The sequence below is a fragment of the Rhincodon typus genome, chromosome 2 (genome assembly GCF_021869965.1).
Source record: "Rhincodon typus isolate 14 chromosome 2, sRhiTyp1.1, whole genome shotgun sequence".
In the NCBI taxonomy this organism is placed as follows: domain Eukaryota; kingdom Metazoa; phylum Chordata; class Chondrichthyes; order Orectolobiformes; family Rhincodontidae; genus Rhincodon; species Rhincodon typus.
In genome coordinates, this window is record NC_063333.1 from 118,490,717 (window position 1) to 118,506,670 (window position 15,954).

At 38.6% G+C, this 15,954-nt stretch overlaps 1 protein-coding gene across 3 annotated transcripts in view; it reads right to left on the reverse strand.

Moving 5' to 3' along the window:
* Positions 1 to 15,954, reverse strand: part of nup153 (nucleoporin 153) — a 65,368-nt gene that overhangs the window by 43,595 nt on the left and 5,819 nt on the right. For 2 of the 3 annotated variants that reach the window (XM_020509949.2, XM_048611536.1), the window contains exons 2-3: positions 10,284 to 10,488; positions 4,204 to 4,458 (exon numbers count right to left, since the gene is read on the reverse strand). In XM_020509949.2, coding sequence (XP_020365538.2) covers positions 4,204 to 4,458; positions 10,284 to 10,488 — 460 coding nt within the window. The remainder of the gene's footprint in view (positions 1 to 4,203; positions 4,459 to 10,283; positions 10,489 to 15,954) is intronic. The other variant, XM_048611529.1, reaches the window with a different exon arrangement.

A 15,954-nucleotide genomic window follows, 5' to 3' on the forward strand; every position in this document is an offset into this window, starting at 1 on the left:
AAACCAAGCTAACGAGTAAATTGAGCTTTGTTGTTCCCAAATGTTCAGTTATCTCCTCTAAGACCAACTCCAGCAACTTGACAAAAGAAGTCAAACTAACTATTCTATTGTTTCCCACTTTTTGCCTATCGCCTTTTTTGAATAAAGGCATCACATTAGTATGTTTCCAATCTACAGGCACCTTTCCAGAATCTTGGAAAATCATTACTAATGCATCACTATCTCTGTTGCCATCCTTTACTATCATAGGATGCAGGCCATCAGGCCTCAGGGACTTATTTGCCTTTAATCCCATTAAGTTTACTTAATGCCTTCTCCCTAGTTATAGTAATTTTACCAAGTTCCTCTGTAGTAACTGCAGTTTTAGGTAAGAGATTATTACCTTCCACTGTGAAAACAGAGACAAAATATTGGTTTAGTGCCTCTGCCATCTAAGTTTCCCATTAATAGTGTCATTTTCATCCTCTAAAGGGCCAATATTTACTTTCACTATTCTTTCTTTTTATATACTTATATAAGCTCAACACAAATGCAGACAGGTTTGTTGCTATGTAATAAGTTAGAGAATGAGAAAGTAACCTCACAGCTAAAAAGTAGTCCTTGAGAGGATCTCAAAAGCATTCCTCCAGGAAAGGAATATTCTGACCTCTGGCTGGAACACATGAAGTTAATCAGAACAATAGAAGGTCACTACATTGTATTTCAACTGCATAAAGAAAAGACACTATTCTTAGAAACACTTGCCATTTCTCCTAATACTTCAATGTGTGACAACGAGCCACCCCAATCAACTAGAATGTTCTGTTTCAAAAAGGGTGGTACCACAACTGGCCTTAGCATTCCCAGTCTACAAAGGAAAAACTCAGCCCAGAAAGGAAAAGTCTATCCTAAAAGTGTAGGAATGTGGATATCATTTGATTCAGTTTTGAAGCAACTGGGCTCAAAAATAACACTCTCCATCTGAGTTCACATGGAAACATTACCAAAGGGTTTCTACTAGACAGTACTTGGAATAACAAGTGAAAGTGGAGACCCCATTATTGAGTCAATTCAGAGCAATTAGGCCAAGGTCTAGTCGAGTCCATCAGCTCTTTGAAGTTTCAATAGATTAGTGTAGAATTCTGCATTTTTGCCATTGATAGCAATTGTAGAACCAACAGGTTCACTGTGTAATTTCCAGAGCCCAGATGAGACATATGCGATTTCCACAACAACTTTTGTTAGGTATTTTAGGAAGGAATATTAATCTCAGGCTATAATAAACAGAGGAACTGCAGCCACAAAATGGTTTTAAGCTTTGCACAGACTGAAGTAATCTAACATTTACAATTCCTCCAGCATTGGAAACAATGTTAACATCACTGGGGAGTGGGAAAATACTCTAAAAGTAAGAGTGGGTTTACACGTGATTGCGAAACACAGAATTATACATTTTATAGTCCCGGAGGGGGCCAATGGCACATCACTGGAACTGGTTATTCTAATGTTGGCTTGTTCAAAATATAGTCTATGGGTAAGAGCACAGCCCTGGTTTCCAGCCTGCCCTCCAGCCAGTGGTAGGAACACATTCCACAAAGAGGTGTTCCAACCATCCACAGGCTGCTTCTCTCCAAAATATGCTGCTAAAAGGCTCACAGAGGGGAATAAAGCCAACAAGGAGTAGCAACAAGGTGAATGCTCAGCCGGAGAACAAGGAGCAATAGCCACAGCAGCTAGTATACAAAGTGTGGCAGGGGAATATTATTGGTGGGAAAAGAAAGACTGCAAGGGAGTGGCTGCCTGCCATGAATGAGCTGAATTTGATCAGTTAATGCTCAAACAAATTCTGGACTATCAATTTTCTACAAACAGAGAAATAAAATGTTCAGAACAACAGTGCATAGGTTGTGCATTCGAGGCTATGAAACACTGCTGCCTGGAGTAAGTGGATTAGATGTACCAGTTGGATTAAATTCTAGTATTGAGTAAGTTCAGTCTTTTTTGAGAGAAGGAGAGAAAGAAACAAAATAAATGAATTACCATAGCACCTTTCACCATCTCAGGAATAACCTATACAAGCCAAATTCACCCATCATTTCCTTTCTGACCTATACTGGCTCTCGATAAGAAATGTCCTGGATTTCAAAGTTTATGGCGTGACTCAGTGGTTAACACCGCTGCCTCACAGCACTACGACCTGCCTGTATGGAGTTTGCACATTCTCGCCGTGTCTGCATGGGTTTCCTCCCACAGTCCAAAGATGTGCAAGGTAAATGGATTGACTATGCTAAATTGCCCATAATGTCCAGGGATGCTTTGGTTAGGTGGGTTAGATGTGGGAAATGCAGGAGTAGGGGAATGGGTCTGGTGGGAGGAGGGGCAGTGTAAACTTGTTGGGCCAAATGGCCTGCTTCCATACTGTTGGGATTCTATGATTCTTAAGCCAACATATTAGTCTTCTAATTTGAAGCCTCATCAGAAATGCATATTTTTTGTTGTTTGATTAATGATCAACTTCTAACACCGTATCTTTCCAAAACTTGCTCAGTGGCCCGCTGAGAAAGAAATGTAAATGTTACCCCTCACCCCTTTCCTGAATGCATTTACCTTGTTGTACTTTTCCGAAATCTCTATATTTTTGTTTTACAACTTATCTAAGCTTAATTTCAATAGCTTGTGGTAAAGCATTCCAATTCCAAAAGTTCAATGAGCTGAATATTCTTTTAACTTGTATGAATATACAAAATAGGTAGAAGTGGACAATTCAACACCGAGTCTACTCCAGCATTCAGTAAGACAATTCCTGAATGGTTTATTTTAAATTTCACATTCCCATCTATATACTCCCAATTGCATCTGATTCCCTTGCACAACAAGAATTTACCTAATCATGTCAAAATATTAAAATGACTTTGCCTCAGAATACAAAGGAGGTAAAGTGTTCCAAAACTGCCCAACCCTCGAAGTTCTCATCTCTGGCCAAAAGGGCAACATCTATTTTAAAAAAGAATGCTCTCTAGTTCTGACCCACAAGAGGAAGCATTCTTCACATGATCACCTTGTCAAGACCATTCAAGCTGTTATAAACTTCAAATCGCTTCTCACTGTTCCAAATCCAAATGAAAAGAAACCTATCCTGTCCCACCTATTCTCATAAGACAAGCCACTCATTCGAACTACTAAATTCCTAAACCTTCACTGAACTGCCTCCAATGCATTTATACACTTCCTCAAACAAGGAGACTAAAACTGCACAGTATTCAAGAGGAGGTCTCAAATACCCTCTGTAATAACGGATTGCACCCCACTAACCTTCTTGATTCTTGCATTCTAACTTTTTGTGCCCCAGGCACTAAACACCTAAATACCTCAGTAGCTCAGAATTCTACACATTCTTCATGTAACTAATGTTGTTTTTGATTCTCCCTGCCCAAGTAAACTTCACATTTCCCTGCACTGCACTCCATCTGTTTGACATTTGCTCATTCAACTCAATCTATCTACACCTGCCTACAATGCCCTGTGACTGCTTCACAACGTATTTCCCTGGCCATCTTGGTATTATAAACAAATTCAACAAATTCAGCAACAATGCCTTCGCTCCCTTCATTTAAGTCATTGATGTAAATCATAAAACGTGAGGCCACATTCTACTAATCAAAGACCATTTATACACATTATTTTCTGCCAGCCAACGTTCTATCCATGCCGATGTTACCCCCTACACCTTGAACTTTTATTTTCCGTAACCACTAATGTGGCACCTTATCAATGCCTGCGGAAATCTAAATACTGTATACATACACTCACACACTTTATCCACAGTGCAGGTTGCTCCTTTACAAAAGTGTAATAAATTGGCTAAACAAAGTCAAAACCATGCCAACTCTTCTAAATCACAATTATAATTTTTTTTACCCTAATCCAATGTAATTCTTTATTTCTGTTGTATCTTTAATAAACTTTGTTAATTGCACCACCTCCTTGAGTTAAATGCTCTTCCTATAATGGAATAGGCAAAGATGCATGCAATATTTAAGCACCAGTCTAATCTAAAGTATTAAGTATATGCACCTAAAACACATTTCTTCCATCCTAAAGCGTAAAAACCAAGGCTATTCAACCGTCACATAATGGAGAAAACAGGTAACACGTACCTTAACATTTCTGAAAGTTCAAATGTTTGCTACAACTTAAAATTCTGGCAAATGAGAATTCTTTTACCTTTATCAGAAGCTCGGGAAGAGAAACCACTTGTTGTGGAGATGTTATCATCTTCATGTAGTGAGCCAGAATCTTTGATTTCCTTTACCAGTGAGAATCCTGAATTGCCAATAGGAAAAGAGGAGGAGGTGGACGGTTGACAATCATGCGCAGGAGTATCTAGTGCAGCACAATTAATATGTGCTCGACTGAGAGCTGGTCGCAGAAGAAGCATTTCTGAGAAATTTAAAGCAGATTTGCTTGATGGTGTGCTTACTGCGAAAGTGAAAAGTAAAACAGGTGTTCTTTTTTAAAATTGAGACAGCATACAAGCACATGTACAACTGTAACACAATTCTGTTTTTCTCCTCTTGGAGATCATGAGTTACCATTATAACACTAACTGAACTTGGCTGTAACGTAAGTAGCTGTGCAAAGTAAAAAATATCAGGTTAATGTGTGTTTTAGGAGATATAGAAAAGAGGATTGGTATAAAAAGGAACATATAGTGTAGGAGGACACCAAGACAAAAAGGACAAACCAGCTGAAGTAAGGTGCAAAGACACATGGGTAACAAAATTTTTTTTTTTTTTTTTAAATCTACAAACTTCTGGAATAAATATATACCATGGAAGGCTGCGTCAAATTTCACAATGCAGTAGAGAGACCAAAAAGTATAAATTTAAAGAGGGCATAGACAGGCTAAGACAACTAAATGAGAAGAGTTAAAGAAAGTGATGAAGAGGAAACATGAGGAGAATAAAAAACGTTAATAATAGCAAGGTATTGCACATTTTTAACATCAGTAAAAAGATTTTTTTTAAAAAAATGCAAGACAAGTATATTAATTACTAGAAAGCAAGCAGAAATCTGTGGAGCTATTAAATGTTAAATCAAACCTTTACTTATGTACGCATCTAACTGCCATTAACATGGATTTCTGATAGACCAACTGACAAACCTGACAGTTGAGGGTGTGATTATATGATGGATAAGGAATTTCAGACTAAGTGGTCTCCATGGATTGCTATTTTGTCAAATAGATTCTTACAGAAAATAATTAGGCAAGGTTAAAAGAAATTGAAATGGTGAGAGCAAAGGGAGGAAGAATTAAATTAAAACAGGCTAAAAACAGAGAATGTTGAGAGTGGTTCAAGTGAATGATAGCATCCCATAGTATTCTGCCCTCAAACTATTACTGTTCACTGTACACAGTAATTTGGCTAAAGTGCAGCAGGGGCAGTAGCCAAATTTGCCAATAGGAATTATTTTAATTAATTAAGGACCAAAAGGAAATTGCAGAAGGTTATGGATAAGGTAATGCACAAAAGAAAAATGCAATCAGAATTTTGGCAAAAGTTGAATTTGCAAAAGACAAGTTCAGTGAATGAGCAGAGACTTTGGGGAGGGGTTTAGGTTCACAAAACATTGAAAGTAGCATCTCCAGTGGATAAGGCCATAAAAGACCAATGAAATCCAAGTTATTATTTGAAGCAGCATCCAAGACAAAACAGATGCAATGGTGAACCTAAACAAAATTTACTAAGACCATAGAATTATGTGCAAAATATCCTGCTCGTGCTCCTTGTTCAGATATTCATAATGCCAGTTTCTTCATTCTCTGTGCATAAAACAATCCCATCATTCCAAGGATTATTCTGGTGAACTTCCACTGCACTCTGTCCATTGCAAGCATATCCAGACTTTAGATAAAGAGACCAAAATTACACAATACTCCAGGAGCAGTCACACCAAAGGTCTACACATTTGCAGCAGATATCTTCACTTCTGTATTCTAACCCCTTGCAGTGAAGGCAAAGACATATGAGGTCTTCCAATATAAAATCAGTGCTATTCAACAAAGAACTGAAAGGAGAACTACTTATAATCAAGGAATTACTCCACAGAAGAGTCCTGTAAATACGAAGGAATAGGGACCATAAAAGCGTTAAAGGCACCTATGTGATTCAACACAACAGTACCTCCCACACAAAACAGTGGAATAAGACAGGGATAGGGATTGTAACTTAGAGAAATATTGTGTTTCACATTTATCAACCAAAATATTTCCATGTACTATACTGTACAACAACATACACACTCCTGTAAAACATTTTCCTTGTTTTAGTGTAATAGAAAATGCATTTGTACTTTTGTTGTTTTGTCAAACAAAAGTATTTTTAACGTAGAAAAGCATAAATGGCATTTTTAAAAAACTTCGCTTTAACTTATTTCTAGGAGCAGTGCTGGGACAACATTCTGTGGAGGACAGAGATGCAGTCGGAGGGTCTTAATGCTTATTCAGGATAAAGCCCTAAGTTGATTTGAGTGTTCTTGTTGTGCAAATCCTCAATGCATAACATCAGCAACTGGTCTATTTTTCCCATGATAGCACGTCTTTGCCTTGTTGTGACTTAGATCAATAAGATCTAGGATATCAAAACACATGAACGCTTTAAAGCATGTCAGCTTTCTATTTCATTTCAGCAACATTCTTTATAATTGTACACACACTCAGAAGATTCAAACAGTACCTAATATCAACCACGTTAACCTTTTCTACCACACTATCACTTCTAATTTAATATCTAGAATAATTCTACTGTGCTTTTTATCACCTTCACCACTTACATTACACTGGCTACATTGTTCAAGGATTGCGATGATAATTTCTGACAATAAGCTCACGTTGATTACGACAGGCACTTGCCATGAACGAGAAACGTGACTCAGAAACAGACAGATGTAAATTACGATGCAAATTATGTTTTCTATACAAAACTGACCTGAGCTGAAAACAATGCAACAAATGCGAAGGAGACAGAAAATTTACCACCCGCTTTCTGTTAGCCATTTCAAATCATATGAGTGCATTACTCAAAATCCCATGCACTCAACTGGTTCTATTTACCTATGCTACAAGATAGATTTTCAGGAAGTTCCAACACGTTTGTCAAATTTTATTTTCCTCTCACAAATACCTGGTGATTCTGCTCAACTTTACAATTCTTTTGTACATGTCCAGTTATAATTGACTGACATTTCCCTACTACTGACATAAAACAAACAGATCTGTAGCTCTTCATTCTCTATAATATTTGCAATACTATATGTATAGCCACCTCCTTCAACACTCCAGGATGCAGCTTATCTGGTCCAGAGGAATTTATCAACCTTCAATCCAAACTGTTCATGCACTTACATTGTAATAACACCAGCCTCTTCCAGTTTCACAAGTCCCTTGGTTACCTAGTATTTCTGGGTGATTTTCTACATCTACTTCCATGAAGACATATTAAAAAGTGATTGCTTAGTTTCCCACCAATTCCAATTGTGTACTGTAAATTCTGGCTCCACCTGTAACTGGCTCACATCTGTCCTTACTAATCTTTTTGTTTCCATGAATTTAAAGAAACTTTTAATAGTCTGCCCTTAGGTTTCTTGCTAGCTTGCATTTATATTCTTTTTTCCCCTTCTTTCTTAAAAAAAAAAAATAATTTTTTCAATCCTCTTTTACTAGGATTTAAATTGCTCCAAATCTTCAGTCTTACCACTTTTAGCGACATCCTACAGCTACTTCCTTTGATCTAAAGCAATCTTTCATTAGCCACAGTTGATTCACTTTCTTTTGGGTGCGTGTGCCTTAGAAGAATGTGCATCTGCTGCAGACCAAGTAACTTACAAAAAAAAAAAATTACTGTTGCCCATCAAATCTTTCACTGTATTTTCGAAATCCACTATAGCCAACCTACCACTCATATCTTCATAGATTTTTGTTCGGATACATCACTTTCAAAATGAGTTACAATACATTCAAAAATCAATGGCCACTATTTCTCAAAGGCTTCCTCATGGCAAGATTATTAATTAACCCTACCTGATGAAATAACACTAAATTCAAAATAACTCAGTCCCAATTGGTTCTTTAACACATTGCTCCAGAATCCTATCTCTCTCATAATTCAGGAATTCATACCACATCACTACTGCTGGTTAAACTTACCCACTCCATAGGCACCCATTATTACCAAGTAATCAACATTACAGGCCATCTCTAAGGTCCTAATATTGACAATTACTGTTTATTAGCCCATAAAGCAAGTCCCACCAACATATACCACCGTTCAGATAATGCTAATTAACAACCTTGCCATGAGGAAGCCTTTGAGAAATAAATGGCCGTTAATTTTGAATGTATTGTAACTCGTCTTTATCTCTACCCAAACTGATTCTACATCTTGATCCTTCACACCAAGATCATCTCTTACTAATGTGACCTTATTTCTTATGGAGAGCACTAGCCCATAATTTTTTTTCTTTTTACCTGTCCTTGTTAAATGACAAATATTCATGGATAATTCAGTTTTCAATCTAAATAATCTTGCAGTGATATCTCTGTATGGGCAATAAAATCATCACCAATTTGTGATTTCAAATCAATCTGACCATGTTACATGCATTCAGAAAGTGCCTTATAATTTAGCCTCAACATTATTCACCAGTCAGATCCTATTTGATGTTAGCTTTTTCTTTACCTTTCTTCTAATTTTGTTCACTACATTTAGACTCCTGCTACCAGCATGGCTTTCCTCTACTGAGCTTTCACCAAGTCTCATCCCACTGTCCACAGAAGATAACAAATAGACCTCAGATTTTCTGGGAGCGGAGGGAGGCCAAGGATGGACATGTCACTAGGGGAATGGGAAGGGGAGTTAAAGTGATGGCAACCGGAAGGTTGGGTAGGTTGGTGCATAGAGAGTACAGATGCTCTGCGACCCAGTCCCCTAGGCTGTGTTTGGTCTTCCCGATATACAGGAGACAACATCGGGAGCAACAGATACAGTAGATGAGTGCAGGTGAACCTCTGCAAGATTTGAAAGGACTGTTTGGGGCCTTGGACAGAGATGAGAGGGGAGGTGTAGGGGCAGGTGTAACACATCCTGCGGTTGCAGGGAAAGTTACCTGGTGTGGTGGAGGGGTCGTGGGGAGTGTGGAGCCAACAAGGGAGTCGTGGAATGAGTGGTCCCTGCGGAGAGCAGACGGGGTGGGAAGAGAAATACCTTTTTGATGGTTGGTGATTGGACCTTCTGGGTGCCATTCACTTTAACTCTCTCTCCCACTCCCATTCCCCTAGTGACACGTCCATTCTTGGCCTGCTCCACTGTCAGATTGGTGCCAAATGTTACCTGGAAGACACCACCTCATATCGCACCTTGGGAGCTTACAGCCCAATGGCCTGAATATTAACTTCACCAGCTTCAAAATCTCTCTCACCCCTCAACATGTCCACCTTCTGACTCACCTAGCCACTCTACCCTTCCCACTAACCAAGTGCAATAACCACCTACTGCATCCACCTATCTCCGTATCTCTAGATAACACTGCCAACATACATCAAAACTTGTAACTGTAATTTGGAAAACTACATTTAAGTTAATCAAACGCAAACAGCAAGATTGAAATGACTGAATAATTTCACTACTAAAAAGGATTGTTTTAGTCTACAGTTGGAGGGGCAGAGCAAATCAGCAAAATGAGTTAATCTTGCAGCAGAAAGAAAAAAAAATCAAACAAACCCCTCACATTTTACTGGTGATTCCTTCCTTGTTCTCCAAACAAATAATTAAAGGGGATCTATCAGGCTGTTTGCTTTTTTGGCATAGTAATCTAACCCCCAGGTAGTACCAAGTCCTGCAACTCGCAGTCGTTTAACACAATTCAGGAGGTTTGATGGACCACAGCTGTGACCCTACATGGCAACATCAAGGTTCAAGCTGGCAGTTATGAAACACTGTTCAAGAATCCAATGTGAAGAGAGTTTATTTTGGTTTTCAACCAAAGGTCTAAACCTAAATCACTACTTCATCTAAACTCTTTCTTAAGTAAGCTGGAAGGAAAGGTGCCCCTCAGAGTTATGAAGGGTAGTTATCACAACTGAACAAATTGGTTCCTTCACAATATTTCATACTGGAAATCAAATAACCACATTCTTAAAATTTTATTAATTCAATTGTGCAAATTAAGTACATGTAAACCCAACATTTCTTTATGGTCAAGCATCTATTTAAATGGAGAGTATAAAGTTATAATTATGCAAGTACCCGCTGTCCTGCTGGTTGTTGGTGCTGGTTGGTGTTTTCCATTATCAAATGGTGGGGTCTCATTTACGAGGACTGGATCATTTTCATGGTTGTTTAGCGACCCTCCTGCTTCAGCTGGTTCTGTCTTAGATGTCTTCCCAAAGTACTTCTGCAGCCACCCAGGTACTATGTTCTTCACTGTGTTTGTGACTCTTCCGATGATTCCCTGTAGGCAAAGTCTTTCATAAATTATGCTTGATATAGTAACCAATTTCCCTCCCTCAATTTAAAAGTCAAACTGAATTATAAAGGATTCTGTGACTTAGGTTGAGCCACTTGTTGGCAATCCAAAAAGATATGTGAAATATCAATCACAGAATCAATAAAGAATATAAAGACAGCATCAACCTGAAACAGTGAGGGTGCATGAATTTATGTATAATACATCACAGCTTGTCAGAATTTAACATTTGCAATAAGTTAGCAACACCTGATGCTTTAAAGTTTACCTTGACGTTTCTACTATAATTTTATAACTTTAATCTTTTTGAATAGCATTGTAAAGAGGAGACCATTCGGGTAACATTAAGGAAAATCTGAAAGCATTTTATAAATATACTAGGAACTAAAGAATAAACTGGGAATGAGTAGGGGCCAATAGGGACAAAAGGAGGTCATTCAGCCCATTCCCGCACCAATCTGCCCTTGTCTCACAGCATTGATATTTTTCCCCCTTCAACTATTAATTCGATTCCCCACTGAAGATCAGTGTTGAATTTGTTTCCAACGTACAATGCAGTTCAAGAATATCTGTATCTCTGGTTCTTTTAATTACATTAAATCTACGTACTCCACTAAACAATCCTCCTGCTACTGGAAGGAATTTCTCCTTATTAACTTAGAATAAACCCATCGTTATTTGAACATCTCATTTAAACGTCCCCTTGCATGTCTCTCGTGTCTCCTGATACTTTCTCCATCTTTGATACCATTCTAGCAAATCTTCACTGTATTCTCTCTCAGGCCATCATGTTCCTCAAGGACAATGTTCAGAATTGGACAAAGTATGCTAGCCAGGGCCAAGCCAGAGATTTACAAAGGTTTACGATGATGTCATGGCTTTCAAACTTCAGAATTCTTGGGTTTAAGAAATGAATGTGTAGTCTTAATTCTTAAAAGCCTCTTCAAGTTATCCAACCATTTTCAAAGATGTTCATTCATTTTTCTGTTTTCACTTCTCAAAATTAGTTTATATTGCCTCTCCTCACTCTTCCAACTAAAAAGCACTTGGTCTATCTCTGGGGACAATAGGACCTGTACAGCCATATGTTCCAGGGGATTGTACATACAGTTGTTGGAGGTTTAAACTGATTTTGCAGGGGGTGGTATACCAAGTGGAGGTACAGTGGGGGTGATGTGCAGTTAAGTGCGGAAGAACCATCATTCAACCCAGAAGGATGTCTGAATATAGATATAGTGAGGTTAAAGCACAAAGCTGGCTGGCATTTACATCATTGCAAGGTGTTTTGCAAGCCAGGAAGAGATGAGTTGAGAATATTGATTAACGGACAGGGATTTGATATAATTACCATCACAAAAACATGGCTGATGGAGGGACAGAACACGCAGTTTAATATTTGGTGGGAGGTGGGTCAGAAGTAGTGGTGTTGCAATATGGATTAAGGATTCAATTACTGCAGTAAAGAGCAATGATATCTTAGAAGGTTCCTCAAATGAGGCCACATGGGTGGAACAAAACCAGAAAAGTCGGTGGGGAGGGGGAGTGGAATAACTATGGGGGTGGACTATATACCTCCAAACAGTCTGGGATAGAAAGACAGATGTGTTGGCAAATGTCAAAAGGTGTAAAAATCATACAGTAAACGTGTAAGGAATTTCACCTTCCTCAATATTAACTGGGACAAAGTATGAAAGGCTTAAAACAGGGAGCAATTCTTAAATTTTGTCCAGGAGAGCCTTTTATGATAATAGGTACAAAAGTCCTGTGAAAGTAGGTGAGACTTAACCTTATTTATAGGTAACAAAGCCAGTCAAACAGTAAATGTCAAGGGAGAAGCATTTTGGTGATAGTGACCATTACTCTTAAGAGTTAAGGTCATGATGGATAATGACAAAGCTGTATCAAAAATTAAGGTGCTGAAATGGAGGAAGGTTAATGTTAATATGAAAGGGCAGGATCTAGCCAAAAACGGACTGACAGCAGTGACTCACAGGAAAATCCATTCAAAACAGTGAGAGTTATTCAAAAGGCTAATAGTCAGAGTGCAAGTCCAATGTGTTCCTGTAAAGAAGATGCACAGTAGGACCAACAACTCCAGAGAAACCTGGATGGCATGGGATGCACAGGAATAAGGTGGAAAACACAAGTTTATGGCACATACAAAGAGGTCAAAACAGAAATTGTGGAGGAGTATACGAAGTGCAGGGGGTATTTAAAGAAATTAGGAGACCCAAGAGGGGACATGGGAAAACGCTGATGGGTAACATCAAGGAAGATCCAAAAAGGCATTTTATTAGTTTGGCAGGGACAAAAGAATAGTTAGGGAGTGAGTAGAAAGACAAGTGGTGAAGTGTGTGGGGAGCTGGGAGATATAGCTGAGTTTTTAAATTAGTACTTTGTATCATTATAAAGAGGGACAATGTAGTTATAGAAATCAGGGATGGGGACAGCAATATACATGAACAAATCAGCATCGAAAGGAATGAGGCATTAGCAGGCCTGAAAGTGGATAAATCCCTAGGCCAGAGAGGATATTGGAGGGGCTCTGACAAGGGTGATAGGAGTGAATCAGGAAATTTCTGAATAGTGAGTCAAGTGGTAGGGAAACTGAGGTAACACTGTGTAGAGCTGGATGAACACAGCAGGCCAAGCAGCATCAGAGGAGCAGGAAGGCTGACGTCAGCTGTGTTCATCCAGCTCTACACCCTGTTACCTCAGATTCTCCAGCATCTGCAGTTCCTACTATCTCCGGGAAAAATGAGGGACAGAATTAATCTCTACTTAAGAGGCAAGGATAAACCAAGAAAAATCAGCATGGTTTTGTCAGGAAATCACATCTAAAAAGCATTATTCAATTTTTCGAGGAGGGGACTTGATGTTCAGGTGAGGGTAGTGCATTTGAGAAAGTGGATATAAATTTCAGTAAGGCTTTTGACAAGGTCTCACACAGCAGACTGGTTAAGGTGGTGTGTGAACCCATGGGATCCAGGGTAATTTGGCAAAGTGGATCCAAAATTAGCTTATTAGCAAGAAGTAAAGGACGATCGGCAAACAGTGTCCAATGGCACACCACAGGGTCCCTTGCTGTTGGTTGTGTACATTCACAACCTAGATATGAACACAGGATGAATAATCAATAGGTTTGCAGATGACGTGAAAATTGGTGGTGTGGTAAATAACAAGGAGGACAGCCTTAAACCACAGGATGACATCAACAAGCTGGTCAGATAGGCTTAGGTGGCAAATGGAATTTAATCCTGAAAACTGTGAGGTGATGCATTTAGGGATGACTAACAAAGAAAGCAAAGTCAAATGGTAGGAAGCACAGAGGATCAGGCAGACCTTGGCATACATGTCTGTAGATCCTTGAAGGCAACAGAACAGATAAAGTGGTTAAGGTAAGCCTTCTTAATTATTAGTGAAGTTTTTGAATAAAAGAGCAACGTAGTTTGTTATAGAGCTTAATTAGGCCAGAAATAGAGTACTGTGTACATTTCTGACCACCACACTACAAAGGAAGATGCGATTGCGCTGGAGACGGTGCACAGCAGATTCACCAGGATGGTGCCTGGACTGGAGGGATTCAGCAATCAAGAGAGACTACATATGCTGGGGTTGCTTTCCTTACAGAGCAGAGAAGGCTGTACAGGGTCAATAACCAGGATACACAGATTAAAGATATGGCACGAAAGGTTTAGAGGAAATTTGAGGATGAATATTTTTCACCTAGAGTATGGTGGGTATCTGGAACTTATGATCTAAAAGAGTGGTAGATGCAAGAACCTTCAAGACATTTGAAAGTATTTAGATGAGCACTTGAAACATTATAGTATGCAAGGCCACAGACCAAAGAGCTCAAAAATGGGATTACGATAGCCAGCTTGATGACCGGCATAGAAAAGGTGGGCCACAGGGCCTTCTTCTATGCTACAAAAACTTCTTGACCCTCCACCCCACTTTACATGGTGTAAAACTTTGTGTCCTTAAGTGCGTCAATAACCTTCTCACTGTCTACTGCATTTTGGAGTTTTTTGTCCTCTATCAACTTTGAAATTACACCCCGTATAATTAGATCCAGGTTATTGACATATGTAAAAATGAGCAATGTCACTAAAATTAACACCTAGTACACCATTGTGTACTTCCCCTCAAGTCCAAACTGTTGCTTTGTACATGCTACTTTTCCAATATTAGAATAGTACAGCACAGGAATATTGTATAGGCATTCACACTACACCTTGAGGACCACGAGCTTGAATTTTATTACTATTATGTGGTCTTTAAACTAATATCTCTTGAAAAAGTCCATAAACAAAGATAGAACACAAAAGATCAATTCAAGAACACAAATTCAAGTGCAACTCATTTTATGTTAGAATTCACTTCACTGAATTGATCTCCTAGAATGGCTGTATCTCCAATAGGAGGCATCTTATCTACATTTGCTCTCATTGAAGGTTACAATGTAATTCTTCCAATAACTGGGCTGTGCAGCATCAAAAAAAAAAATCATAACCAAAGGGCCAAGGGAATTTAGAACATGTTTTTCCAACATTCTAGGAAAGATTTCTGTCCCAAGTATCATTGCTGTTAGTACTCCCCTCATTTTCCTACCTTGCTACATCATAGAAGCAAGTGACTTCTATACATAACCATACTTCAGTGGCTACCTTCAAATTGCCAACCATAACTTCAAATGATTTAACGGATACAATTGATATAAGTGTGTACGCTGTTTTACTAAGTTTGAAATATTACAATATACAACTCAATGTATAAATGGTCTTCATATTTAGTAATGAGGCATTTCAAATGAATATGATACCTTTTAAAAAGGAACTGTTAGTTTCAAAATCAAATCAGTCTTTTCACCCAAATTATCCAAAACAAGTTTATACATTGAAATGTGTTGGCAGATTTCTTAAGTATGGATACTTGAAAGAGACCAGTATTGTAGCAGCTGTAACACGTTAACACATTGGGTCACAGTTGCAGGGCACAAGTTTGATTTCACGAAGTACCTGAATGCAACGGGACGGAATGTTTTTGGGGGTGGGCAGGGGTTGGATTAGGCAGTTGGTACAGGTTCAAACTGGTAAAATCAATAATATACACACAAAAATTCACAAAATGATCAGCACAGGCAACAGACTCCCAGGTAAGGCATTACATAACTGTGTGTAATAATGGTAAAACTGGAAAGTCTCAGGAGAGATGAGGCAGCTTGTTAAAAATTTCATGAAGTAAAGCGTAATGTCGTCACCTCTTACTCAAAACATATCACCAATTAAAGCAAAAAATTAAAGCAACTTGATTGTTTTCCATTTTACCTTAACAGTACAGCCCAAAACACTTCATAAAGAACCATAAACTAAATAAGAGATAACAAGGTGTAGAGCTGGATGAACACAGCAGGCCAAGCAGCATCAGAGGAGCAGGAAAGCTGATGTT